We start from the raw sequence: 25,941 nt of genomic DNA on the forward strand, positions 1-25,941 counted from the left end.
AGGCATGGGCTCTCTTTAGCCTTAGTCAGCATGTACAAGGACACGATGTGTAAAATTAGTGCAAAAGACATGCGGGATAGGCGAGGACTATTGATAGCCACTTTGAATGGTTACGGCTATTCGCATGGAGTAGTACCATCCGAACAGCCCTCCGTGTCAAGGAATCAATAATATTACTAAAAAGAAAAAAAAAAGTGGTTACCTGCACATGTTGCCATGGACACCTCACACCAAGTCCACATATGGAGACTATGGTTGGTCTCGTTACATTGTTGCTTGCAGTTACCACTGGTTGGACTGAATAGGTGACAATACCCCTTACTATAACAAGCAATCGGAGAATTGTATGCCAAGCACTTATCGGGCCCTTTAGTGGTTAGCAGTAACCATAAGATCTACTCAGCGCTCATTTGCAACCTACTCATCAATGATTTAGTAAAAGTCCACCGGCGGTGAGGTATTCACCCCCAAAGGCTACGATCGGTACATTTTTCAGCACCCATCCCGGCCAGCTAGTGAAAAGAGACTGATAGGTTTTCAATGGCTGCGGTGACCTTGGTGATAAGGACAGTCCCGTGCACGTTTCTAAAGTTTGCACTATGTACAGGCCACACCTAGGCCAAGATACCACGGCAACGCACTCCAAGTATGGATATTTCCCCAGTATCCGGGATATCTCTAGCTACCACTGACATATCTAGTGCATCGCATAAGCACGTACTCACAATCACACGCGTGAATCAATGACAACCGTCGCGGTGCGTTCAGAGATCCGTAGGGAGTCTAGTCGAATCCACCAATAGGAAACTTCAAGCATCAATCATTATGTCCACGTGGGAGGTTGATAGCTGCAGAAACTAAATTTTAGTAAGCATAACTGTATACCCATGCCTGGGTTTAGTCAAAGTTAATTATGACTACACGACGGGTACCCTGTAAATAACAGCAATCGTGATTTGTCGGATGATCACCGCCGCAGGACTCCTGTTTTCAGCCCTATTCGATGCACGTGTGTATGCATGCTGGGATTCTCGGCCGTAGGGCTCATGTCCTGATCTTCACATTAATTACGTACGTAGCACACAAGCCTGGATGCACCTCAACCGTTGGTTTTCATAAAGCCACCATTATTAGCCGTATTATTCATTCTTCTTCCTTCGCCGCTCTGGTTCTCTGGAGTGCTCTCGTGGTGGCCTAGTTCTGGGCCAGCCTTCATTGAGGCTTCCCCTTCGTCTATACCTGTAAAGCATGACAGAGCAGCACCGATCCGCGTTGCGCACCGTCAATCCTCCATGTGCACGTTATCTCCAGCATTAGACGTTGCTGGCAACGCTAGGATAGACATTATAATCTCCAGCTACGATTTTGAAACCCCATCATAAAATCAGGATTCACTATCAATCGCCCGGAGGCCCTTGGTACCACGGCATATCAACAACGTTGTTCCCAGAGCCCAGTCTAGGAAGGTCCGGATTCCGTAAACGTAGCATACTCCCCGAACCAAACGTGGCTTGCAGAGTTGTGGGGAGATTGTGCCAGCCCGAAGATCTGATAGGGGTTAGCGGTTCTCTGAGGCACGTATTTCTCATCGGGGATTACCTTATTCTGCGTTTCAGCCCTTATCGTTGTTTCTAAATAGTACCTTAACGAATGAACAAATATGCTTTCACCAGTATTGTTCAAGGAGGGGTAAGCTGGAAAAAAAGGTTTGCACATGGTGTGGGAAGGCTATAAGGGAGTTATGCGTTTGAGGGTCAGATCTGTCCCTCCTACCCAGGAAATATACGGCTCGATCCCAAGATTTCACTCGCGTTATGATTAGTTGTCTAAATTCTATACACATACCCCAAATTACATTAACCTCATTGGCAGTACGTGTGGTGGAGTCGCGTTTCAGTCTCTCATATGCATCGTTCCCCGCTATGTCACGTAATCTCATCGCGTTAGCCTCGTGCCACGCTAGCCTAGCCGCGTTGTCCTACCTAGCCCATCTATTAGCACTATTCTTACTCTCTACAATGTATTCTATACAGTCTCGGTTGACCTTAGTAGCTCACGGTTGATAAAAACACAGTACAGCGTGGCAAAAATCGAGAAAGCGATTGATAGTAACGATTATCCTCTTGGGTCTAGGCAATGCTTTGATCTAAATCAATCACGATTTGAATAAGCTGCAAGAAAACAGCATGTTTAACGGATAGCGAAGCGATCTAAACCCTTGTAATGGTTTACTCCGAATCCTAATGCTGTTTCTTAGGATCGTTTTAGAGGCTACACCAGTATACTATCAACAACAGTTTCTGCGGTTGGTAAAGTGTCTGACATGACTATGAAGTATAATCCATGAGGCGTCATTTTGGTTAGTGAAAAGATACTGAGGCTCCCCCGGTCAACAGATATACGCTGGGTTTCGCCCAATCTCCTGAAATAAACCATTGAGTCGTCAATTAAATTCTATATTCGTCACCCCCCCCCCCCCCCCCCCCCCCCCCCCCGTAACCATTCTAAAGCTCCAGCCATACTGCTATACAAAGAATGGCTTTTTCTGTGAAAGCTCAGCGCTATATACAAAGGAACTATCACACGGAAATTCTTAGCGAGCTTTCCCCGACCCCGCCTTAACCAACATCACATCACCATCCTCCACAATATACCCCTTCCCGGCCTTGACAATCTTCCCCGCATTCTTCAACTTGGCCTCGTTCAACGGCGCGGTCTCCTTTACCAAATCCGCCCACTTCGTCACGGTCGCAGAAATAAACGTCTTCTCCAAGTCTGTGTGGATCACACCTGCGGCCTGTGGCGCGGTGGTGATGGCCTCCCTGATTGTCCACTGTCTGGCCTCCATCGGCCCGCAGGTGTAGAAACTGATCAAGTGCAAAACCTCGCGCATGCTGGCAACAATCGCCGGGAGAACGCTATCCACGCCGCTGTACATGTCTCTGTACTCCTGCTGAAGGGCTGGAGTCTCGGCCAATTCGTTGTACTGGGTTTCAAAGGCAGCAGAGAAAAGCATCAACCTGTCACCCGGGGAGTTTTCATCAATCCAGGTCTGGACCTCGCCAGAAAACTCGTTCGTTTGCGCGGCGTAGTCACCTTCGTTTACGTTTAACAAGTAAACCGTCGGCTTAGCGGTGAGAAACGTGTGGATATTCAAAATATCAATTTCCTCTGGCGTCCAGTCCTTCTTGGAAGCCACTCGCTTTCCCTCCGAAAGCCAGGTTTCGGTCTTTTCCAACGTGGCTAGCTCTTCCTCCGCCAGCTTGCGGTCAGGGCTATTCTTATTTCCACCCTTCACACGCTTCTTGCACCGTTCAATGGCACCTTCCACAAATTCCAAGTCCTTCAACAAGAGCTCATCGAGTACCACGGTCAAGTCACGGACGGGGTCCACCGACCCTTCAATGTGCGTGATTTCGTCATCGCGGAAACCACGACACACCTGGTAGATCCCATCCACCGCGCGGATATCGCTCAAAAACTTGTTCCCTAACCCTTCCCCGGACGAGGCACCACGCGTCAATCCGGCAATATCCCAGATCGTCAAACTGACCGGAACTTGCTTGGCGGAACCGTACAAGCTAGTCAAGTGGTCGAGCTTGGGCGACGGCACCACAATGCGTGCTTCCTCGGGGTCAATGGTTGCAAATGGGTAGTTGGCAGGGTTTCCAATCGTAGATTTGGTGATGGCCTGGAAAAAGGTAGACTTCCCCACGTTGGCGAGCCCAACGATCCCGCTCGACAAGTTGTTGCTGACACGGCCCAAGTACTTGGCAGGGGTCCCTATCTTGGCGGTCTTGGGTTTAGCGAGAGCCAAGGCCGTTGCGGTAAAGGTTCGTCTGAATGTCTTCATCGGTAGAGTGAGGAGATGAGATGGTGTAGGAAGTGGGATAAAGATGGTGAAAAAATCATGCACCCTGTACGAGATGAGGACGTCGGAGGATGCAGGAATACCTGGGAGGATAATTGCAAGATGAGTTTTTTTTAGCTATATATTTGTGAGTTGTGGAATAACGTTGCCGTTGGAGTCGTAGTTGACAGCTGGAAGCACCTTTGCGAAGCCAACAGTGACATTTTTCGTCGTCCAAGCAGCCACCACTACGGTGAATCCCATCGGAACTTTTAACGGTGGACAATTTAGAACAGTTTGAATCTTTTCAAAATTGATAGATATATATATATATAACTGTCTATCACTACAAAGGAGCAACTATATCTTAAGCCTAACATATCCGTCTATTTCTCTTGATCGTGTAATGAGTTGTAATGCTCTCCTAAGCCAAACGCATGCTTATAATACGCAAGCTTCAAACCCGGAGCCACACCCTCTTCGTTCATCCGAAGCGGGGCCCTGCCGCTCATCACAACGGTTATCGGGCAATTGTATTCCACCGCCAACGCCAAAATCTCCATATCGCCACCCCACATTGGCGTGTTTTCGATTTTCTCCGTGTACTCCGTGATATCGCGGATGGTCATGGTCTCCTCGTCAAACAAGAACGGCGCAAAGGTGTCGGGGTTAGCTCTCATGTAATTGGCTGCGCGGGTTCTCAACTCCTGGATGGTGGTGTCCACGTCATGACGCAGCTTCAACTGGTCCACAATCGACGCGAAAAGACAGTGCCCGTCGGCCTTGATCTCCTTCTGTGTGTAACCCCCCGCCTTGAAGAGCGCATCCATGTTTTCAAGCTCGAGCGCACGGAAGTCCGTCTGCAGTTCCGCCTCTTTCGACGCTTCGTCCTTCATCTGCTGGATACTTGCGTCTCTCTTGGCCAAGCGCTCCTTCTGTCTGTTGCGCTTCTTCTTTGGCTCGTTATGCAGAGTCACGGCCGGAATCTCGACCGGGGCCTGCGTTTTTTCCAACTCAAGCTGTGCGAGGAGCTTTTCTGGGGAGAATTCATCAGATTCAGATTCGTTTTCACCCTTGTTCGAACCTTCAATCGTGGCATCCTCCGAAAGCTCTTGCTTGTGTCTTGCCTTGAGCTCATCCTCTTTCTCTTGGCACTGCTTCATGATTTCCTTACGGTTCTTCTTCGTTGCCTGCTTCTTGAGCCCGGTCACCGTCGCAATGAGGTCACGTACCTCCTTCTTGTGTCTGGCGATGATTTCGTCGGACATTGGTATGAACTAGATGGAACTGAGGGATGTAAGTGGAGCGTGTGAATAACTGGGAGTTTTGGTGTATAAAACTTGATCTTAGCCCAAAACTATTGACCGTTACCAAAGACTTTTAGAGTATAGTCAATCGCTGTTCGTGACAAAACGTCTTGGTATTAGTAACGGCCCTACATACGTTCTGCACGTGCAAATTTGTCATTGGCCTGCATATGCGGTCTTTTACTCGGCCACCATACACTGGGCCCTTTATCGGGGCCCCCAAATTTGAAATTGTTCTACAAAATTCCTATTGCTATCATCCAGAGATATAAGCTCATATGATGTGTAACCTCGTGCCCTTCTTACTCTATCTCCTTGTATAGGCCTCCGTGTCATCACGTGTGGTGAAAAAAAAATATTATGCAGGACGCTCTTCGTGACTCAGGTCAGTTATCTAATTGCCAATTTATCCAGCCCCACTGCGCGTCCAGTGTTGTCTCCCAGACTTTTCCTCGGATCTTATTCTCTCAGAACTGTCTGATTTCGCTTTTAATCTCCCCGCATTGATTTCCTTGTCTCGCCGGTCGACCTTCTCGACCAAACTTCTCCACTTGAGAGCCTTCAGCACCCCCAGTTTTCCCGATAAACCCCCTACTGATTCCATGGACGATCTCGTACACATCCGGAACCTCCACGTGAATGCCATCACCGGGAACGATGCTTGGAAACGGCCATTGCCGCAGCCGCTCCGCCTCTCGGTGGAACTCCGCACGTCCTTCGAACAGGCGGCGCTCACCGACGACTTGAAATACTCGCTCAACTACGCGGTTATCTCGCGCAATATGCTGGAGCTCATGAAAAAGAACGAGGCACGCAATTTTCATCTGTTGGAAAACATCGGCCGCTGCATCGGTGAGGTCGTGCTCGACCGCGCGCGCGGTGGCGGGGCGGACGCACGCATTGAGGTCTCGAGCACCAAAACGGAGATCCGTGCGGAAGAGGTCAAAGTCGTCATGAACCGCCGCAAGACCGCGGGATCCATCGAAGCCTACGGCCAGGACAAGTTTGTGGTCAGTGGCTTGCGCTTGCTCGCGGTCATCGGGGTGTTCACGTTTGAACGTCTCCAGCGCCAGGTTGTGTCCTTGGATATTGAAATGATGACGGACTTTACGAGTGGGAAGCTTGACTTCCAGCTGATTGTGCACGAAGTGGTGGAATATGTGGAAAGCTCAAACTTCAAGACGGTCGAGGCGTTGGTGTTGGGGGTCAACCAGTTGGTCACCGCACGTGGCGTCGCGCGCGCACGCGTGCGTGTTGAAAAGCCAAATGCGATCACGTTCGCGGACGGCGTCGGCGTAACGGTTGAGAAGAGTGCGGGGTATTTTGTGGGCAAGGAGTTTTTGGAGGTGGATAATCCAACACCGAGTGGGTCTTCTGCCTCGTCCGAGTCGTTTAACTTTCCGACATACGGCGAAAACCACGCCGGCAGCCTCGGTGCCGGCGAGCACACCGCCTACATTGCCTTTGGTACCAACGAGGGCAACCAGGTGTCCAACATCACCCGTGCCATCGCCGAGCTCAATGCGCGCGGCCTTACCGTCCTCGCAACCTCTTCTCTCTATGAATCCCTGCCAATGTACCATCTCGCGCAGCCTAACTTCATCAACGGGGTGCTCAAGCTCCGCACCCATTTGTCTCCATTCGACCTTCTTAAGGAGTTGCAAGACATTGAAAGTAATACGCTTAACCGCGTAAAGTTGTTTGTGAATGGCCCACGGACCATTGACCTTGACATTTTGCTCTATGATAACATCATTTTGAACACCCCCAAGTTGATCATCCCGCACATTAGTATGATTGAGCGCACGTTTGTACTCCAGCCGTTGTGCGAGTTGCTTCCGCCGGATGAAATTCACCCGGTGACCGCCGAGCCGTTCCACGATCATCTCCAGCAATTGTTTGCGAGTGGAACGGACCGGTCGAAGCAGGTTTCGCAGGACCTTAAAACCGTCTTGCCAATGAGCCGTGACGTTTCTGACTCCGTCCCTGCCTCTACTCTCCTGTTCAACCTCATCGACAATACCCACGCCACAAAACTCATGGGCATTCTCAACACCACCCCCGACTCCTTCTCAGACGGCGGCACCAACACAAACGTCGCTGCCGCCTTGGATAATGTTACCCGCATGGTCAACGAGGGTGCGGACATCATCGACATCGGCGGTGTCTCGACCCAACCCGGTTCTGGTGCCCCGGACGTGCAGGAGGAGTTGCGGCGAGTTGTCCCAATCATCCAGGCAATCAGAAGCGCGTCCGACGCTCGCGTCCGCGCGGTCACCCTCAGTGTCGACACCTACAGAGCCGCCGTTGCGGAAGCTGCGCTTGCCGCTGGCGCTGATATCATCAACGATATTAGTGGTGGCTTGTACGACGACGAAATTTTCCGCGTGGTCGCGCAGAGCGGCGCGCCGTATGTCTTATGCCATACCAGAGGAACTCCCGAGACGATGAGCCAGATGACAGTCTACGAGGCTAATTCGGACGAGAACTTGGTGGAATACATGGATGCAGACGTGGCGGCCGCACTCAGAATGTCGGAGGCGGACGAGGTGTTTGTGCGTGCAGTGGCGCGCGAGTTGGCGCTCCGCGCGATGGCCGCGCTTCGCGCAGGCGTGAAGAAGTGGCAGTTGATTCTCGACCCGAACTTGGGTTTTGCAAAGGGTGTCACGCAGAACTTGCAGTTGATCCGGTTTCTTCCGGCGATGAAGACGTACTCACTTACCAACACTTCCAGTGGCGAATATGTGAGCTTCAACGCGAGCCCCATGTTATTGGGGCCCAGCCGTAAGCGCTTTATCGGCGAGATTACCGGTGAGCCTGTCGCCCAGGCGAGGGTTATCGGGACCGCCGCAAGCGTGATGGCGTGTGTCGCGGGGAAGACGGATATTGTACGTGTTCATGATGTGAAGGAGATGAAGCAGGTGTGTTTGATGGGAGATGCGTTGTATAGGATGCAAGGCACGAGCTAAGGTATATGCGTCATCTACCTGTCGAGGTTAGTATATAGCTCAGTATACGTAATTTATAAAGACTTTAATGAAATTCCCTAGATATGGCTGAGACCGATACACCAGCAAAGCCGATGGGCTTTTAGCATGAAATAGCTATGGCGCTATAACCAGTGAGCGTGGAATGGACAAAAGCTGTGGAAATAGTGTGAAACGGTGAACTAGTCATGTATCAGAGAAGCAAGCAACGTAATGGTAAATATCACAACAACAAAAAAAGCGATGGCCTTTATCGTAGCCAGAGTTTATCCTTAAAATCTATTTTTTTTATTCCCGTCTAGGTCTATTTTGTTGTGCATGGCACTAATGACTATCGACTAAACACTTTCGTCAGAGGAAACTTGCTTAATCTCGGTGTGATCAAGGTTAGAGTCGTCGATCCGCTTGGAATTGATGGCGGCGGGGAAGATGTCGCACATCCAAATTAACAACAACACCCCGTACCAGAAACAGATGGACCACTCAAACCGGGCGCTCAAGGAGTTTTCGTTCTTGACCATGGCAATGAGAAAGCCCAACACGCACACCGCAGCGGCCACGAGCCACACGAACTTGACGATGAAGCTCCACTTGAAGTAGAGATACGTGTTGTCGTCAGGGATATACTCGGTTGCATCGGGGTCCAGCGCGGACTTGTGAATCTTGTAAAAGTGGATCCAGAATATCAAGTACGTCATCAAGTCCATGAGAATCGTGAAGAGCATGAAGATGATGAATACGGCCACCATAGTGAAATGCACATCGTTGTAGTGGTCTATGTCAAAACATGCGGTAAAGAGAATCCCCAACTCACTGATGGTGATGGTGAAAATGCTGGCAATCTTCATCCGCTCCTGATGCTTGCTGGTGTAGGTAATTAACAACCTCTTGGACTCTCCTGCCTTCCGTCTTCTCATGAACAACTCCGCCACCACCGCAGAAATAGCCAAGGCTCCATGGACAGCAGCACCCACGGCAAACAACGGCTTTAACGATGTGGCGCCGATATCGGAGAGGAAGACGGGGTCCATGGTTTCACTGAAGCTCATGAACCAGTAACGATCTGGGCGGCCCTGGATACTCCATGCGACAAGCATCGCTATAAGCATACCCTGCCAGATGACACACGATACAAGGTATAGTAAGTAGTAGTGAAACGGCTTGAATATCATTTGGAGCGTGTTTTCGGGGAATTGTTGGGCGGAAGCTGGTCTTGTGAGCCTTAGCCGTTTTAGGTATGAATTTTTCACCGGGGGGGCTGAAGGGTCGCTCAAAATTGGAAGAGCTCAAAGACGTTTAAAAAGCTGGTATCTATTCTGGAATACAATCAGATCTTTAATCGCCCCCTGAATTATTACAATTTTTTTGCCATTGGTAAAAATGGCAAAAGGGGACAAGCGCCAACCGAGATATTACTGCGGTATAAAAGCTTCGCCCTGTCCTGCGTCTATGTCCTGCGTTCACGGTGTTTATGTTTGCGGCGCCAATTCGTTTCTTTTTCAGGCACATTCACAGCCTTGTTTCAGAATTGTGAGGAGCAAAACAAGAGAAGGCATCGCTAAAGTTGCTCATAACTGTTGTAGCTGTATCACAGGTATAGCTAACCTGGCTTCTGCAAATAAATTTGGGGAAAAAACGCGTACTATGTGTCTCTGTCAAGCTTTTGAGTATATGCATCTAGTACCAATCTTTGGCTTGTTCGGCATGACTTGCTGCCGGCTTGTTCGGCATGGCTTGCAGCCGGCTTCCGGTTCGCCTACATGAAGAGCTACTCCCGGGGAGGCGGAAATTCGTAGACTGAAAAGACAGGGTTTGAGGGGCAAGATGCCCATATAGCTGGTTCACGTGCTGGTATGAACCTGGCTCTTTGTGTTGTTTAAAGAAACCCAGAGCTATCAACGCCATCGTGGCTTGGACTACGTTTGTAGTCTGAGCAATCATAAATTGTCTGGTATATTATCGGTCGGTCTGGACCGTGAAAGCTAATTGTAAACGCATTTGTAGCGGCAATGTATTAAGTAAATCGAGAAAATAAATGTCTTAGCTGTGTTCCGGGTCGGAAAAAAAAGATAATCGGACCGAGCAGGGAATTGAGCCCTGAATGGCGGATTACCAATCCTACAGCTTGTCACACTAATTGTAGCCCGCTGTGACTTAAGTCTTCCGAGAAGACCCGATAGTGGTGGTGCAGCGCTCCATGTGCTTGAGGGCTGGCTTTTTCCAAGTGGAATTGCCACGTTCTGTGGGATCCTATATAAGGGTCCCACCCCCGAGCCCAGTAATTGAAGTATCTCGGATTCTAGTATACCGATTGTACCCCAATTTCCTGAAATTACAATATTACACCTTCTACGACCATGACCTCAAAATTGACCGCTCAATCCCTCCGTAAGCTATCCAACGGTGTCTCCATCCCAGCCATTGGCTTTGGTGTGTACCAGACTCCTGCCGGAGAAGCGTTGTCTATCGTCAGCGAAGCCCTTAAGGCTGGGTACCGTTTAATTGACTCGGCTGCTATCTATGGAAACGAAGAAGAAGCCGGTGAGGGTATTGCTAAGTTTTTGAAGGCCAATCCCTCCGTCCATAGATCGGAGGTGTACTACACCACCAAGATCTGGAATGACGACCACGGCTACGAAGCCACCAAGGCAGCGATCCAGAAGTCGTTGCAGAAGGTTGAAAAATCGATTGGATATATCGACTTGATTTTGGTCCACAGTCCAATTTCTGATAAAGAGAAAAGATTAGGAACCTGGAAGGCCTTGCAGGAAGCTGTCGCCCTGGGCTCTGTCAAGTCTATTGGTGTGTCCAACTATGGAGTCAAGCACTTGGAGGAGTTGCTCGCGTGGGACGGTTTGGTTAACAAACCAGTTATCAATCAAATTGAGCTGCACCCTTGGTTACCAAGAAAGGACATCACCTCGTTTGCGGCCAAGCATGACATCTTGATCGAGGCTTATTCTCCTCTCACCCAAGGTAAGAAGATTAATGACCCAGAGTTGGTTCAGGTTTCCGCCGAGTTGTCTAAGAACGCCGGTAAGACCATCAGCCCGGCACAAACTTTAATCAGATGGTCATTGGAACAAGGATTCATTCCGTTGCCAAAGACCGCAACTGTGAGCAGAATTCCGGAAAACTTGGATGTTTTCGGTTGGGAGTTTACCGATGAGGCCCGCAAGACCTTGGACAAGGATTCCTACGAGGTTTTGACCTGGGACCCAACCGTTTACGAAGACCCAAAATAGGCAAACTCGTGCATTGTATGGACTATACCCGTCTGAAGCATCCAATATTTCCTGTACAGGCTCTGAACTGGGACTTAGTTTTACATTCCTTCTTGTTTTCTCCGTACTTATCCAATTTTTTTTATTGCTACTTATCGAATTCTAGGCCCATTAATCGATCTTAAATCGCACGAGAGCTAATATTCGGATTCTTGCTGATACGCTCGATCTTGATCCTCAAGGATATTTAAAATGTCAGATCATTGTCTTGTATGATAGCTCAAGATTTGACTTCACCAAATGCCATCGTAGCTTGGACTACGTTCGTAGTCTGAGCAATCATAAATTGTCTGGTATATTATCGGTCGGTCTGGACCGTGAAAGCTAATTGTAAACGCATTTGTAGCGGCAATGTATTAAGTAAATCGAGAAAATAAATGTCTTAGCTGTATGCCGGGCCGGAAAGAAAAAAGATAATCGGGCCGAGCAGGGAATTGAACCCTGGGCCACTCACACCCAAAGCGAGTATCATACCACTAGACCACACGGCCGATCTTTTATAAAATAGGGTTTATTGTCCACCAAACGGTAAAACTGTGAGAATTATCTTGAAGCCATTCAACCCCCACTAAAAAGATCATTATGTACTGTGCCAGTGTATATCCCCAAATAATCAACTCCTTAGTCTACATCCTAATTGTTTCATAAAGCACGTAAATTGCCAACGATAACCCTTATAACAGCTATCTACGCTACCAACTCTTGTCTTATCAGGATCAAAGATAAGACGACCCCTTAGGCGATGGTCTTGCCGCCAAGAACCTTTTTGCCAGTCTTGGCAATCTTTTCCAAGACAGCATCATAAGTCAAGGATTCATCGGTGGTGACGTTTACCAACTGGGTTTCCAAAGAAATATCGATCTTCTTGACTCCCTCCGTCTTGGTCAAGACTCTGTTGACGGCACCGGAGCAGCCTGAGGGGTCAGTGTTCTGCCGCGAAGAAATTGTTTGGGTACTTACCAGAGCAGGTCATCTTGACGTTATATTCGTACTGGTGTTCAGACATTGTAGAATTTGGATAAACAAGGCGGGTGGGAATATTCAGAGACGAGATGGCAATAGATATGTCCGATACAATCCCACAGCTTAGTCAGCCTGTTTAGACATTATGCACGCACCTTTTTTTTTTTGTATGCAACATGCAGCTACAATTTTTCATACAACCCAATCATAACTCCCTACAACATATTCATTGTTGCAATGAGCTACAAGCGTACCAAAGCACGAGTGGTGCTATATGCTACAAAGTCCGAAAATGAAGCCACGCTCATTCTCGAAGTTGAGCCCACAGCCATTGGTGACGCGTTCCTCGGGTATTGTACGGACACGGAAAACAGACCAAGCTTCCTAAACTCCCAGGTGTCCAGATTGGTGGCTCCGGAATTTATCATTCAATTGGGAGAGATTCCAGGGCTGACCCTTAGCTTTGATAGGGAAGGGCTCTCCAAAACAGAGACTGGAATTGTGTTCCATACTGCCCCCAGGCTGGGCTATGTCTATGCGGCCCAGAGTGCCTCCTCCACTCAGTTCTTTGTGACCTTGAAAAATATTGAAAAGTACGCCAAGGAACTTTCGTTTAGCGAAAACTACGCGTATATAGGCAAAGTTATCAAGGGGTTTACGAAACTCGTCGAATGGCTACCCCAGATTCCCGTGGACGATGAGCATAAGCCGTTGGAGGATATCCACATTGTTGACTGTTGTGTGGTGCCTGAGATAAGTAGCAGTACACGAGGTGTGAGAAGTGCAAGAGATGTGAGAGACTCCAGACACCAGGATTCACGCTCCAACAAGTCTCATCGCTCGAGGTCTAAATCCCCCGGGCATGGAAACTAGTACCTTGACTCGACATATCTTGATAGGCTGCTTATGGTCGTTACAACCTACGGTGAAATTTTATGGTGAATGTTATTATGGGGTATGCATGTTTTGGACCGGCCGTGACGAATCCTGGGAGAATATTCTTGGAACCCTACTACGTAAACTCCATAACGGATTGAACGTGCACAAAAGGGGACTCTTCCTGAATGTTCCTCACTTCCACGCCGTTGTCAAAGTACGTCTGCTTCCAGTAGTTCATTTCATAGTTGGAATACGGGCCATGGATCTCGGAGTCGCCAACCCACCTGAACACCCACTTTTTGTTTGCCTCGACCGTTCCACTGTCCACTGCCTCGCTCTGAACGTCCAAGCCAGCGTCATCGGCCGTTCGCTTGTTGGCCTGCTGACCCCTGGCGACAGAAAAGTCCTTCCCGCTGTGTTTCTTGTATAACCGCATAAGCTCCTCTCTCTCCTGCTCGTAGATATCGTTGATGCCCTTCTCCGCTATAACATCACACAAACTCGTAATCGACTCGATGTGCTCGCGGGTTGACTTTAGCTCAGGGTACGTCTCCTCCATCTGCTGTATCCTAGCGCCCTTGCGCCGCTTAAACTGCTTTTTGATCTGCATCAGCTTGGCGTTTAACCGTTGGAGTGCTTCCATGGAGGTTTCGGCTGGCTGTAGCACCTCTATCAACGGGAAAAGCGAGCTTTCAATCGGTGTTTCCTGTTGTAGCGCAGCCTTTTCCCGCCGCCTTGCCTTCTCTTGTTCCTCTCTCAACTCGTGAGCCTCGCGGGCTCGCTTGATCTCGCTTGCGCCGACATCGTTAAGCCAAGCGTCCTGGTGCTCCTTGTCCTCCTCAAGCTCCTCCTTTGTCTTTTTGATGTAGTTTCCGTCGATATCAAAGGTACCAGACTCCTGCTCCTCGCGGAGGTTAAAGGCATCCATTTTAGGCTCCATTCTAGGTTTCTGGTGTCCGTGGAACTCTTCCGGGTTGTTGTAATACTCCATATCCACATCTGCCTTGTTTTCTTCAGTATCTGATGCAGCTCCAGCCTCGACCTCATCCAAGCCCTCGAACTCTCCCATGTCCATAAGTTTCGGAATCTCATTGCTGGCGGCATCGTCGCCGTTTTCAGCCTCGTTCTCCTCGTCCGAGGAATCCATCTCATAGTTGTGTTTCACCTGGTGTTTCGCGTTTGTCTGTAGCCGGTGTGACCTCACACTGTCTGGAATGTCCTCTTCGAGGAGCTCTGTCTCCTCCTGGGTTTTGGATGCCTGTCTGCCATATAGGGGATCCATTGGAATAGGTAATGTGTTTAGAGCTGGGGAATGAACGATTTGATGGGCTGAACAATTTGATGGTGTTGATATATGCGGTCATGCGACCTATATGCCGGAACCGAAAAAAAAGCGAAAAAGAATGGTGAGAGTATGAAGAAGACTCCTCATCAGGGGCTCGAACCCTGGACGTTTCGGTTAAAAGCCGAACGCTCTACCAACTGAGCTAATAAGGACAGTCTGGTAGAGTTTTTGTTTTTGTTACACTGTCCCTGCTAACATTGTATGCTGAAGAACCAGACATGGTATCAAAAAGCTGTTGTGTACATGAGTTGCACTTTGGGAGATTATAAATATTGTATGTAGCAAATAGGTAACACCTATTGATAGCTATCCTTGTCCACAACATTCATTGGTATATGTTTCCACAGGTGTTATTACAATATGTATATTTATAGTTTTTATAAAAAAAATATTTATATATACGTATATAATTTATACATTAATATATTTGGCTACCCAATGAAGTATACATAATTCCAATATGTAATTGGGGAATATATTCACAATTATTCTCAAAAAGACTCAATATATGTTGCCAGTCACATACTAAATATTCAAAAACTCTACTACCCCTAGTTTTCCAAGGAATCTATGATCGTAAACAGGTGCTAAAAACACCAATAAACTAAGCAAAAATGAGAAACCCGACGCGGGGGTCGAACCCGCAACCTTGTGATCGCGTACTGCTAAGAGTCACACGCTCTACCGATTGAGCTAGCCAGGCAATTTCTCGGGTTGCACTGCACATGGAACATCTTGGTTCTATTTTTCTCAAGTACGGCATGGCCTAAGGGATTGCTGAACAAAGGGTTTTGCACCAATGTTGGGTGCGCGGGCCACTTGCTCGGGCAGTATGATACACCAGGATTCCAGATTTTATTTAGTCAAATATACATTATTTAATTCTCCCACAAATCATTCCAAGTGATGTTCTTGCGTACGGCGTTGGAAAAGCCCTCGTGGTACTTGACCCAGATGCGGTGCTGGGCGCTCGCGCGCTTGCGATCTTCGGACATGTCCCTGTTCAAGGTGTTGTTAAGCTCGTCATACCGGTTTTTAAAAAAGTCCATGGAGTTGGTATGCTTCGGGCGCTTGGTCTCCCCTTTGGTCGTGGCATCGGTTTCTACGGCTCCGGCCGGCGAGCGCCTTTTCTTGGTAAACTTCAGTAGCTCCTCGGCAAGAACTGGCAACACGACGGTCTTTTTCTGCGCCAACTGCTTCTCCAGAATATCGGTGAACGCCACCACCGAATCGTAGCAGGGCTCAAACTCCAAGGCAAAAGTGGAGGTTTCGATGTTCCGTTTGTTGTGGATCTCGATGTTCAACTCGTGCAAAATCTCCGCCGCGCGCTCGACCTTCGCCTTGTTCCCCTTGTTCGCCATCAAGATGGAGCGGTTGGCAGACGACGCCTGTTTCTGGAACTCCGGCAAGATAATCTTGTTCACCAATGGAAGCACCTCCAGGGACATGCTCTGGCGCTGGAGTAAGACGCGCAAGCTGACAGGGAAGGCCAACGCGTGGTGTAAGGACGAATTCAAGCAGTCACCGATGAGGGTGTAGTTGTGCTGGAACGCTTGGAAGTGCTCATAGTCCAAGTTAGGGATCCGGAAGTTGCTGTTGTAGTTATTCAAGTCAGAAAAGAGGTCCCAGAACTTCAAGACCACCACGGTGGAGTATGATAACGAGTCAAAGCCGTCAGATACCACCGCATTGCTGCCAAGGAGATCGTTGAAGTAGAGCCAGTCACTGATTTCCGCCGGCTTTCTGAGCCCTTCATCGTGGTAATACACCAGTTGGTACAACGAGAAACACCCATTGATGATCTTGTCGTAGTTGTTTCCGCTGTAGTTCTCAATGAGCCGCGTGAGCTCCCCGAATTGCTCGACCGCGGGCCTGTTGTTTCGTGAGAAGAGCCGGTTCACAATGGCGTACCAGTTCACCTGGGTGTCCTTTGTGCTTGTCTGAGAGACGCTAGGTCCTTTGTCTCCGCTATTAAACTGCAAGTAGTTGAGACACGATCTGATATCCCCGCCGTTCACATTCACCACGTCTGCAACCTCCTTCTTTGTAAACAGTCCCAACTTCCGCTCGAGCCGCAACACCTCCGTGAGGCGCTCGCGGATGAGTCGTTCACCGGGCTTTTTGAAGCTGAGGATCTCGCAGTGGGGCTTCAACTTTTCCAACGCGGGGGCATAGAGGTCGTTACAGATGGTGATGATGGGCCTCATCAAGAACGGCTGCTTCTTGCGATCACCTCTGCTCTTTTCGCGCTGGTAGTTCGCCACGGCGCGCGAATCGTGGTAGATCAAGTCGGTCAAGACCCGGATGAACCCATTTTCTGCCGCCCCGTCCACCTCGTCTGCCACCAACACGTTGGGTTTCCCACTGAACGTCATGGAGGTCAACGAGTTGTGCACCTTGTCTTTGATTCTAACCCCAGACCGTTCGTCACTCGCGTTGATCTCCATAATGTCGTAGCCCATCTGCTTGCTGAGCACGTGGGCAACCGTCGTCTTACCGATTCCGGGTGGCCCGTGGATCAACAAGATCTTCTTCCGCGGCCGCTGGAACGGATCGGGGTTGACCTCATTATCCGCAAGTTTCCCTGACCGCTCTAGAGGTTGGCCAAACACCGCCCGCGACCATTGTTTGAGCCACTGGAGGATGTATCTATTCGTCTTTTCGTTTCCCACCAAGTCGAAAAACGTGTTGGGGCGCCACTTCTCCGCCCACAACACGGACCCAGTGGGTTTCTTGGCGCGCACTGGCCGGTCTTCGTTAACGAGGTTCATGAGCTCCAAACGGCTGTACAACTCGTTGATGTTGACCCCGTAGTGCCGCTCGTCGACCATACCTGTTATTCCTTCGTCGATCTGCTTACGGCAGCGTCTTTTGAACGAGACTTCCCGTCCGTTCAGTAACTTTGCATCCACCTTGGGTCTTGAGCTGGTGGCAGAGTAGGCAGGGGGAATGTTCGAGAGAGACGGTCTGGACGAGGAAGAGGGCTCTGGCTTTCCCAATAAAGAGGATTCAGAGACTTTGAAGGTGAAGGGAGGGGCCGTCGTATCCGTAGGCTCAGACACTGGTTTGCTCAATAAGAACGAATCACTAGCTTTGAATGAAAATGCCGGGGCGTCAGACGACAGAACAGCGTCCCTGGCTGGACTACCCAAAAGCAAAGAATCGGCCGCTTTCAACGTGAAAAGCGGAGGTGCAACCGCTGAGTCATAAGCAGCATCCCCTTCCAAGCTAAGTAGCGTGCTGACACCTCCATTCGCCCTGAACAAAAAGTCTGGCAGAGAGTTGGTATTGACTTCAGCCGGAGACATCTCTGGGACAAGCTCGAGCAGTATATCCTTTCCTCCCGAGATTTCTGGAGTTTTGCCTTCCTCGATAGACATAAAAAGGTGGATATTCTGGAAAAAGGTTTGAAGGACTATCGTATTTGAGGTTTTGATATCAACAGCATACTTTTCTATCCTGCGTGGAAAATTACGCGTCGTGCTTAAGGTTGAGACGCGTCCACAACCATGTCAGATGCGCGAGTAGTGCGTGGAACACAAATATAGGAATTACACGACTAAAGACCACTAAGGTAACTAGATGTACCATACATTATTTCACTCAATAATCTGGTTTATAATCACAAGGGCAAAGATTTCTGGCGCTACAACAGATGGAAGGATAAATATCCGTGTTTATAAGGACATATCACCATTACCATTATTTTTACATCTGCTGTCTTGTCTTTAACGACCCTCGGTGTATCCTAAATAAACCCAACGTGTAAATACTCATTAACTCAATGCTATAGCTCCCTTCCAAAAAAAACAACCTCCCAAACGGTTTGTCATCCAATCTAGCTCCACCATCAATATAGCATGTATTTATTCTATGTTCTCACCTCACAGGGCGGTTCCTTTAAATAATTTTAACCTTACAACGTAATGTACTTCTTTTCGACCAAGTAGGCAATGATCTGCTGGGCAGATTCCTCCACGGTGGACTCGTAGTTCTTCAAGTGGATTTCTGGTTTCTTTGGGGCTTCGTACGGCGCAGAAATACCGGTGAACTCCTTGATAATACCCTCTCTGGCCTTCTTGTACAAGCCCTTTGGATCTCTCTGCTCAGCAACCTCGATTGGGACGTCGACGTAGACTTCCACGAACGGTAAACCAGCCTTTTCGTGCAAAACTCTAGCCTTTTCACGGTCAGCAATGTATGGGGAGATGAAGGAGGTGATGGCAATGGTGGTGGAGTCGGCAAACAATTTGGACACCTCCGCGATTCTTCTGATGTTCTCGTTACGGTCTGCCTCGGAAAAGCCCAAGTCGTTGTTCAAGCCGAATCTGACGTTATCACCGTCCAACCTGTAGGCATTGATGCCGTGCTGCAACAAAAATTGCTCCAATGCACAGGCTACGGTAGACTTGCCGGAGGCAGAAAGACCGGTCAACCAGATGGTCAAACCGCTCTGCTTGGTCAAACCCTTTCTCTCGGCGTGGGTCAAGTTTTCGTGCCAAGTGATGTTAGTAGCCATTGTGTGAGGTGGTGTACGTTTTGTATCTGTAAAGAGAGGTTTTCGTGGGAGGCCATTTATATTCCGAAAACATTTTCCAGTTGGAAGTTGGTGAACCATTTGTCATGGCCATGCCGGGGTCAAGGTGCGTCATGTGGGATGCAGCCGATGGTGAATATTCACGTGATCACGCATAAGAAGGCTGCTGTTTCACGTGGCGATAAGGGAGAAAAAAAAAGAGGTGCCCTGTTTTTACAAGCCGATGCGAAAAACTATTGAATTTATTAGATTGCTATTAGCCTAAATTGGCCCGCATTTACCAATCTGGCGGCTGAATTATGAGCGGTAGCTGCCTACGCATGTGATATACAGAAGAGTGTGTGGTTCTGGTGCCTAAACTTGCATATGCGTACCCTTGGGCTGGAGGCAAAGCCAGCTTGGGGTTATTAACCAAACCCTGTATAATGCCGGTAAAGGGCCGGTATTTAGAGGTTGAACTGCAACAGTTTGTGCTATGAGTCTGCGAGGGTTTGCACACATGCTAATTAACAATGTAAATGGGTAATGGAGTTAAATTATGTGGGTAATAAAGGACTTACAAAAGGGATAGACTGATGTCATTTATACCACCCCTGGTGGCTCTGCAAAACATAATTTACTTTATAGGGATAAATAGACGGATGTTTCTTGTAGGTGCTATAAGAAACATCCATAATCTATCAAAGCCTCCTTCATCAAACATAAAATAGGTTTACCCTTTGAACGTAGAGAGCCGCCAGAAAGCTCTACCACACAGCAATTCATCCTCCCCAGGGATTGCTTTTTCAAATCCGCCTTATTGGACGTTAACTCTAACTACGCAGTGATACAACATAACCTGTATTAAGTACAATATAACAGGCTTGCCAGCCAACCGAAGGAGCAGAGCCTTTCAGCTTGCGGCTGCTTAAGCAGTGTTAGGCCTTCTCCCAAACAACCGTTTAAACCGCCCCACTCTTTCCTTCGACTTTGGTGAAAGCGGCGTGGAGTCGCCGCTGGGCGTGACCAAGCCCCGGGTGCTAACCTGGGTGTAGCTCATACTAGGGTACTTCAACTTCAAGCCCAGTAAGCCTGACACTGCGAGCTTCTTAAGCCGACTGCTCGCCTCCAAACGATCTCCATACACCACGTTTCGGGTCACAACATCAATAAACGCCGTCTGTGCGATATACTCCACAAATGGAAACCACGACTCGTCGTCAATACAGGTAATGATCGACGAATGACGCTTGCTCTTATAGTAGAACTCCTCTGCCAGCAGCGGTTTGAAGTGCAACTTCTCGTGGTCCTCCAACAAGCGGTTAAGAATCGTGGTTTTGCGACGGATAATCTTGCCCTGGTTGCACAAGTCGCCGATATTGATAAGGTTCTCACCCACGTGCAAGAATTGCAACAAGTCCTCGTTGGAGTGTAGTAAGGACTTGAGAAACGTCTCGTTCTCATCCTCGTACGGCACCAAGTCCACATCCTGGGCATCAAACTCAGTGGTTTCGTTCTTCTTTTCAAAGGCGAGAGTGCCAATGTGGCCACCCGTGGGCGTGGCAGCGCCCGAGGGAGCGTCGAGATCGTCCTGGAATGTGAGCATGTTGATTAATTCGGAAAAGCGCAAGTACTTGTCGATCAAGTACGGCGTGCTGGGGAGGAGGTCATGGGACAAGTAGTCCGCATTGTTTTCGGAATCGCCTACGATGTTGAGATCGAACCGTGCAATCTCGTCGCTCAACTCCAACACCTTTTCACTGAAGTCGTTCTTCTTGCCGGTGAGCTTGTCGAAGTAGTCAACTACCTCCGTCTCGTGGTCCTCCACGTACTTGTTAAACGGGATGAGGTACGGTTCCTTGTGCGCGGGGAAGCGCGAGCAGTTGGAGAGCGTCAAGAGGATTTTGGCGATAAGCGTAAGCGTGCGCTGGACCTGGCCTGTCTGGTGGTCTTTGATCAAGTGGAAGAGCTTGGGGTTGAGGATGGCGGGACAGAAGAAGCGCAAGAAGATGAACGACGTCAAGCAATTGAGCGAGATGTTGGTTTTCTGAGTGGGGGAGTCGCCCGGAGCCCCCTGGAGCGAGTCCATGACCAAGAAGTCGATCTTCAGGCGGAACTGCCCCAACTGCTTGCGGATAGGCTTTGGAAGATCGTTACTCGTGCGATAGATCATCAGCCACAACTCATTCACGTAGCCGTGCAAGTTTTGGAAGTTTTCCGCCAACACCGCCTCCTTGTCGTTAGTTCCGAGGTGGTTGAACTGACGTGGATCGATTTCGCAGTTCTTATTTTCGCGGTTGATCTTTGCCACAAACCCGCTAAGCAACTTTTCCAAGTACTCCTGACCCACGCGGTAGTTGAACTTCTCTAGCGACTTGGTGAGAATCGAGTTACCCCGAAGGAACGTATTAAACACGTTGTTGTTCATCACCGGGTTTTTGGAGTTGAGCAACTTGGCCACGCTCACCAACTCCTCATCCATGAGACACTTGAACCACTCGTCTTCACGCCGGAGCAGCTGGAAAATGTCCAAAAACACCATCAGGATCGCCTCCATGTTCTCCCCGTTGCTTACAAGCACCGGGTTCACCTTCAGGTTCATGTACGAATTGTTCACAAAGTCAATCAACTGCAGCAATGGGAGCGAGCCCAACATGGTCTCGAACAACTGGAACGATGCACGCGACGGGAGCAAGATATGGTGCTCGCTGATGTCGATCCTCACCAAGATCTTGCCAATGTCAAGGCTCCGGGAGTCATAAATGGAAAGGCGGATCTCCTGGTGGTGCTTGCTCTTTTCAAGGAGCAAGTCGGGGGTGATGTACACCGTCCCGAGCACACGGTCGGAGGAAGAGTACTCGTCCGTCGCTTTCACCTGTGGCGCCGGAATCGTCTTCAGCGGCTTGGGCCTGAAGGGCGAGTTCGTGCTACCATTATCCATGTAGCTGTCGATGTAGTCGTCCACGCTGTAGCTGTCCTCGTCTGAGCTTTCCAGCAGCTCTCCCAGCGATCCCTCCAGCACCGACTCCTTGATAAAGATCTGGAAGTACTGTGTGGACAATGGAAGATTGCCGAACTCAAAGCACTCCTTCCAGAACGGGTTGTTCAACACGTTGTTGGCAACGATGGATGTGCGGAACCACGGAAGGCCCCAGATGACGATCTCCGCGTAGAGCTTGGCGCCCGCAAAGTTCGGGAGATTCATGCTCTCGTCATTGAAGGTGGCTTCGATCACGTCGAGCGCCACCTTGCGTGCAATACGGAACTTGGCCGTTTGCTTGGATGAGACGGCCGCACTGTTGTCGCTCTCGAAGCTCTGGCGCGGCGTGGACCCGATGCTCTTGCGGCCCAAGCCACCAGCGCGGAGCATCGGCGGCGGCGCGTACCCCTCCGCGGACGAGAGCGACGAGTCGCTGTGGTTCGTGTGGTGGACCAACGGCGCGCGTAAGCCGGCCGGGACCTGGCTCGGCCCCAACTGGTGGTTAAGCACCGTGCCCATGTACAACTCCTTGCGCGTGAAGTAGTTCAAGCCCACGAACCAGTCCTCGAGGTCCATGTAGAGTGGAAACTCCACGAGGATGCGCGTCGCCGCGTGTCCTACCGCGCGCTTCTTGTCGCGCGACACCAAGAACGGAGCGGCACTTGCGTCCACCTCGGCCACGCCCAACGGGGTCACGTTCTTGATCTGGCTGAGCTGGCGCAAGTCACGGAGCACCCCGATGAGCAACACGCGTGATGAGGTGTTGTCTACCACGGACCGGTGGAGCTTCTGGATCTCCGACTGGTAGAGCTGCTTGACATCGATAGTGTAGATGAGCTTGCCGTCGAGCTCCGTGAGGATCTTCATGATGCCCTTAGTCGTGAGCACGCCCATGGCGTAGAACCAGCATTCGGGCGCGTCTTCTTCGACTACCTCTGTGGCGTCGGGGGTCTGGGGCAGACTGTACGAAGGGATCTTGGGACCGCCGTGGACAATGTTTACATTGCGCTGCTTTTTTGGCAACGGCGCGTATACCTTGAAGCGGCACACCAACATTTCGTGCTCCTTGGCGAGTGGGTTGAGCTTCTTGGGGATGGTGTAGAGCTTGTGCACAATACCGCGCGGCTTCAAGTTCTGCCACACCATCAAGGCCGCGAGGAGGCGGAGGAACACGAGTTGGTACTCCGTACGCTCGCTGCCTATGCCAGACGCTGCCGCGCGCGCAACGCGGAGATGGATTTTGGTGTCGAGGGCGAATGTCTTGACGAGCAACACCGGCTCGAGATCGTCTGTGATCTGGACGTAGCACGCCTGGAGGTGGTCCACGGGCTGGTTGTGGAGACGCAACTCGCCGCTGGCATTGATAGTGAGGTGTGTGGTGGTCTGCCAGTTTGTTGCGTGTGCACTGAGCGAATAATGGACGGAGATCTCATCGTTGTAGAACCGCAGGAGGTTGAACTGGCCTTTGTCCTGTTTCATGAACTGTTTGAGGTGTCGGGTGTCGTCAGGGACTTTTGCCATTATGAGAGATTTATTAAAAGACTTGTAAGATTTATTAGCAGACTTATTGGGAGAGTTGGAGAACTCAGAGGACTTGGAAGACTTATTGCCGGAGATTGGAAGACTTGGAAGGCTTATTGCTGGAGATTGGTTAAAGACTTATTGGCTGAAGGTGGTGATTGGGGCAAGTGACTGGAAGCTGAGGGGAGAGAGATAACTGCTAAGGAGAGTAGGTATGGATCTGGTAATTAATCCAATGGATGATAATAAGCGAAGTGTGATTCTTGCGTGGCCTGGCTTTCCGGGAAAGGCAATGATTAGGGTCTGTGTATCGTCACTGGTTAGCACAAAAGTGGAAGCAAGTAGATGGCGGTCTCAGCTTTGGAACGTGTAGTAAACAAGGAGATGGTTTCACCTGCTTGTTTCTGATGTCTCGCTGTAGAGTGGTTCTTTTTGCAACTTGACAGACTTAAACACACAAATCGATTGTTGAGGTTGGTGTCCAACGGAGAGACCACCTACACGACCAGCGTGAGGCGCATGCAGCTTTTAGCTTTATTGTTTAGCTGGCGGGCGTGCGTGGTCGGAACGCGTGCGCTTTACGAGGCGAACTGAGACATTAAGACTAAACGGGGACATCTCAGCCTTATGCTGCAATTTCTTCTACATTTGGTCAATAGTGATCTTTTTCTAAAGCATGTGACTAGATTGGCCTGGTGTCCCTGTCTGCGTATTCATGTCGCCAAGACAAGCACTAGTCTTTTACCCCATGACAATCTACTTTGCAACGATGTTAGACCTTTTAAGCTGCGTCCTAACCAACCCACGTTCTAGGGAGGGCTAGTAGTTCTGTGCATATAGATCGTAGTTACTAACGGGAGAACTGGTTACACCAATCTTTCTGCATGGTAACCGCGCAAAAATCTATAGGTCGGAACCTCGGCTCTTTCAGGCTAGCCTCTAGAAACGGAACAATAAGAGGTACATATTCAGGTTCATTGGTGAGATAGAAGTCACACGACTCTAGGAGTAATCTTGCCAAGTCTCTTCGAAGGCGATCGCTAAATCAGGGTTCCATTTAGCTTCATTTTTTTAATCCATCTTAGTTTTAACATGTACATGAGTATAACATTGAGACCAAATCTGGCAGGCGCACTTAAGCTTGCATGAACGTCAAAGTTCATCTTGTCCAGGGAGCGACAGCTCTAGTGAGGTGGAGGCCAGGAATTTATTCCAATTTCGACGATATATCTAGCGCTCGTTGCTTTTTGGACCCGAAATCCCACGGAACCAAATTCACTCATCTCAGAACAATAGAGTGCCTGCAGAAAAACGTTAGTGATTTACGGAGGTAGCACTGCAGCGCCCCAGAATTACTCTGTCTGGCTTAGGTAGAGGATCGGCATGAATGATCGGCGGTATACCGTTGTGTGAATTGTCTCCCAATACGTCCGTCTAGACCCACTTACGCTCCCAGAAACATCAATATATGAATTCCTGTCATATCAGTTGCTATGGGATGGCCTGAACTCCATACCCTGTTTATATGAATCCCCCCCCCCATTTTCACCAGGGCCATTTCGCTCGTGATTTCCCAAGCTGAAAATATTGCAAATCTCCTAGGGTAAGCGAAATTTAACTAGACAAAATACGATGCTCTGAAAAATTCAACGGGGAGGCTTGTCCCCGAGAGATTTCTGCTATCCGTGTAACTACTGCCATTCCCATGAAACGTAAGCTTAAGAATATATTGAAAATTTGATTGTAGAAGGAATACGCTCGGTCGAAACAAATATAGCCTTTTTCATGTTTTCTCTGCCTCGATATTTGTATTCTACTATAGGGCTATGACATTATTAATAGTCCAAAAGTAGGTCGCGTTGCCCGCCACTAGGAAGCATATCCTCATGCCAACTCTGTCGGATCCGTGACATCTTGGTTTTGGATGCGTGCACTTACCGGCTCATGCCCTTCAATAGTTAAGGGAGAGAACCCCTAGATTGTATTCTGTCCCATTGAAATACCCTAGCAGTGTACCATATATCTACCTTCCGTTTTCTCCACCGCAATGGACCATTTTTACCCCCCAAGCACTGATGGGTCTGGGCCTGTAACCAAAGCAGATATTACACATATGTTGAACGAAATGCAACTCATACGAGAAGAGATTGAAAAGTTGCGCCATAACCTTTCACAAAGCGTTTACTACGCTCGCCTGAGTTAGGCCGAAGTAATATTGGCCGCCACGGTGATATTTTTCGGGTTTTCATTACTGTGGGCATATAATACTCAAATAATGTACGATGAGAAAAAATCCCTGCCACGAGGCC

General features: G+C 49.3%; 13 protein-coding genes and 3 non-coding genes across 16 annotated transcripts; 4 read left to right on the plus strand and 12 right to left on the minus strand.

The window, feature by feature from the left end:
- Nucleotides 1–2,489: 2,489 nt before the first annotated feature.
- BABINDRAFT_161340 (uncharacterized protein) lies at nt 2,490–3,873 on the minus strand. The gene has a single exon (XM_019128752.1). It carries the CDS (start codon nt 3,851–3,853, stop codon nt 2,594–2,596), a length of 1,260 nt encoding a protein of 419 aa, XP_018985722.1. The 5' UTR covers nt 3,854–3,873; the 3' UTR covers nt 2,490–2,593.
- Nucleotides 3,874–4,161: 288 nt separating this feature from the next.
- On the minus strand, nt 4,162–5,255 carry BABINDRAFT_161341 (uncharacterized protein). Its single transcript, XM_019128753.1, has one exon. It carries the CDS (start codon nt 5,116–5,118, stop codon nt 4,237–4,239), a length of 882 nt encoding a protein of 293 aa, XP_018985723.1. The 5' UTR covers nt 5,119–5,255; the 3' UTR covers nt 4,162–4,236.
- Nucleotides 5,256–5,585: 330 nt separating this feature from the next.
- Nucleotides 5,586–8,225, plus strand: FOL1 (trifunctional dihydropteroate synthetase/dihydrohydroxymethylpterin pyrophosphokinase/dihydroneopterin aldolase). The gene has a single exon (XM_019128754.1). It carries the CDS (start codon nt 5,760–5,762, stop codon nt 8,124–8,126), a length of 2,367 nt encoding a protein of 788 aa, XP_018985724.1. The 5' UTR covers nt 5,586–5,759; the 3' UTR covers nt 8,127–8,225.
- A 210-nt stretch (nt 8,226–8,435) lies between these two features.
- Nucleotides 8,436–9,511, minus strand: BABINDRAFT_161343 (uncharacterized protein). The gene has a single exon (XM_019128755.1). The coding sequence runs from the start codon at nt 9,314–9,316 to the stop codon at nt 8,483–8,485; it is 834 nt and encodes a 277-aa protein (XP_018985725.1). The 5' UTR covers nt 9,317–9,511; the 3' UTR covers nt 8,436–8,482.
- Nucleotides 9,512–9,704: 193 nt separating this feature from the next.
- BABINDRAFT_161344 (uncharacterized protein) lies at nt 9,705–10,287 on the minus strand. The gene has a single exon (XM_019128756.1). It carries the CDS (start codon nt 10,047–10,049, stop codon nt 9,822–9,824), a length of 228 nt encoding a protein of 75 aa, XP_018985726.1. The 5' UTR covers nt 10,050–10,287; the 3' UTR covers nt 9,705–9,821.
- A 43-nt stretch (nt 10,288–10,330) lies between these two features.
- On the plus strand, nt 10,331–11,595 carry BABINDRAFT_161345 (aldo/keto reductase). Its single transcript, XM_019128757.1, has one exon. It carries the CDS (start codon nt 10,502–10,504, stop codon nt 11,387–11,389), a length of 888 nt encoding a protein of 295 aa, XP_018985727.1. The 5' UTR covers nt 10,331–10,501; the 3' UTR covers nt 11,390–11,595.
- Nucleotides 11,596–11,847: 252 nt separating this feature from the next.
- On the minus strand, nt 11,848–11,919 carry BABINDRAFT_t187. Its single transcript has one exon. It is a non-coding gene; the product is annotated as a tRNA-Pro (tRNA).
- A 103-nt stretch (nt 11,920–12,022) lies between these two features.
- ATX1 (copper metallochaperone) lies at nt 12,023–12,413 on the minus strand. The gene is made up of 2 exons (XM_019128758.1): nt 12,389–12,413; nt 12,023–12,342 (listed from the first exon to the last, which is right to left on the minus strand). Exons 1-2 carry the CDS (start codon nt 12,399–12,401, stop codon nt 12,164–12,166), a joined length of 192 nt encoding a protein of 63 aa, XP_018985728.1. The 5' UTR covers nt 12,402–12,413; the 3' UTR covers nt 12,023–12,163.
- A 215-nt stretch (nt 12,414–12,628) lies between these two features.
- BABINDRAFT_7835 (uncharacterized protein) lies at nt 12,629–13,264 on the plus strand (the record flags this gene model as incomplete). The annotated part of the gene is made up of 1 exon (XM_019132686.1): nt 12,629–13,264. The coding sequence occupies one exon, from the start codon at nt 12,629–12,631 to the stop codon at nt 13,262–13,264; it is 636 nt and encodes a 211-aa protein (XP_018985729.1).
- Nucleotides 13,265–13,403: 139 nt separating this feature from the next.
- On the minus strand, nt 13,404–14,552 carry BABINDRAFT_7836 (U5 snRNP complex subunit; the record flags this gene model as incomplete). The annotated part of the gene is made up of 1 exon (XM_019132687.1): nt 13,404–14,552. One exon carries the CDS (start codon nt 14,550–14,552, stop codon nt 13,404–13,406), a length of 1,149 nt encoding a protein of 382 aa, XP_018985730.1.
- Nucleotides 14,553–14,694: 142 nt separating this feature from the next.
- On the minus strand, nt 14,695–14,767 carry BABINDRAFT_t186. Its single transcript has one exon. It is a non-coding gene; the product is annotated as a tRNA-Lys (tRNA).
- A 468-nt stretch (nt 14,768–15,235) lies between these two features.
- On the minus strand, nt 15,236–15,318 carry BABINDRAFT_t185. Its single transcript has one exon. It is a non-coding gene; the product is annotated as a tRNA-Lys (tRNA).
- Nucleotides 15,319–15,453: 135 nt separating this feature from the next.
- On the minus strand, nt 15,454–18,013 carry CTF18 (Ctf18p). Its single transcript, XM_019128759.1, has one exon. It carries the CDS (start codon nt 17,993–17,995, stop codon nt 15,494–15,496), a length of 2,502 nt encoding a protein of 833 aa, XP_018985731.1. The 5' UTR covers nt 17,996–18,013; the 3' UTR covers nt 15,454–15,493.
- A 242-nt stretch (nt 18,014–18,255) lies between these two features.
- MET14 (adenylyl-sulfate kinase) lies at nt 18,256–19,134 on the minus strand (the record flags this gene model as incomplete). The annotated part of the gene is made up of 1 exon (XM_019127062.1): nt 18,256–19,134. The coding sequence occupies one exon, from the start codon at nt 19,132–19,134 to the stop codon at nt 18,532–18,534; it is 603 nt and encodes a 200-aa protein (XP_018985732.1). The 3' UTR covers nt 18,256–18,531.
- A 1,297-nt stretch (nt 19,135–20,431) lies between these two features.
- Nucleotides 20,432–23,281, minus strand: BUD2 (Bud2p; the record flags this gene model as incomplete). The annotated part of the gene is made up of 3 exons (XM_019130818.1): nt 20,432–22,006; nt 22,154–22,408; nt 22,622–23,281. Coding segments are annotated over 3 exons (2,490 nt in total), but the record flags the coding sequence as incomplete, so codon positions are not given.
- A 2,105-nt stretch (nt 23,282–25,386) lies between these two features.
- Nucleotides 25,387–25,876, plus strand: BABINDRAFT_161351 (uncharacterized protein). Its single transcript, XM_019128760.1, has one exon. The coding sequence runs from the start codon at nt 25,680–25,682 to the stop codon at nt 25,833–25,835; it is 156 nt and encodes a 51-aa protein (XP_018985734.1). The 5' UTR covers nt 25,387–25,679; the 3' UTR covers nt 25,836–25,876.
- The last annotated feature ends 65 nt before the right edge of the window (nt 25,877–25,941 follow it).

Source organism: Babjeviella inositovora (assembly GCF_001661335.1).
Source record: "Babjeviella inositovora NRRL Y-12698 unplaced genomic scaffold BABINscaffold_5, whole genome shotgun sequence".
In the NCBI taxonomy this organism is placed as follows: Eukaryota; Fungi; Ascomycota; class Pichiomycetes; order Serinales; genus Babjeviella; species Babjeviella inositovora.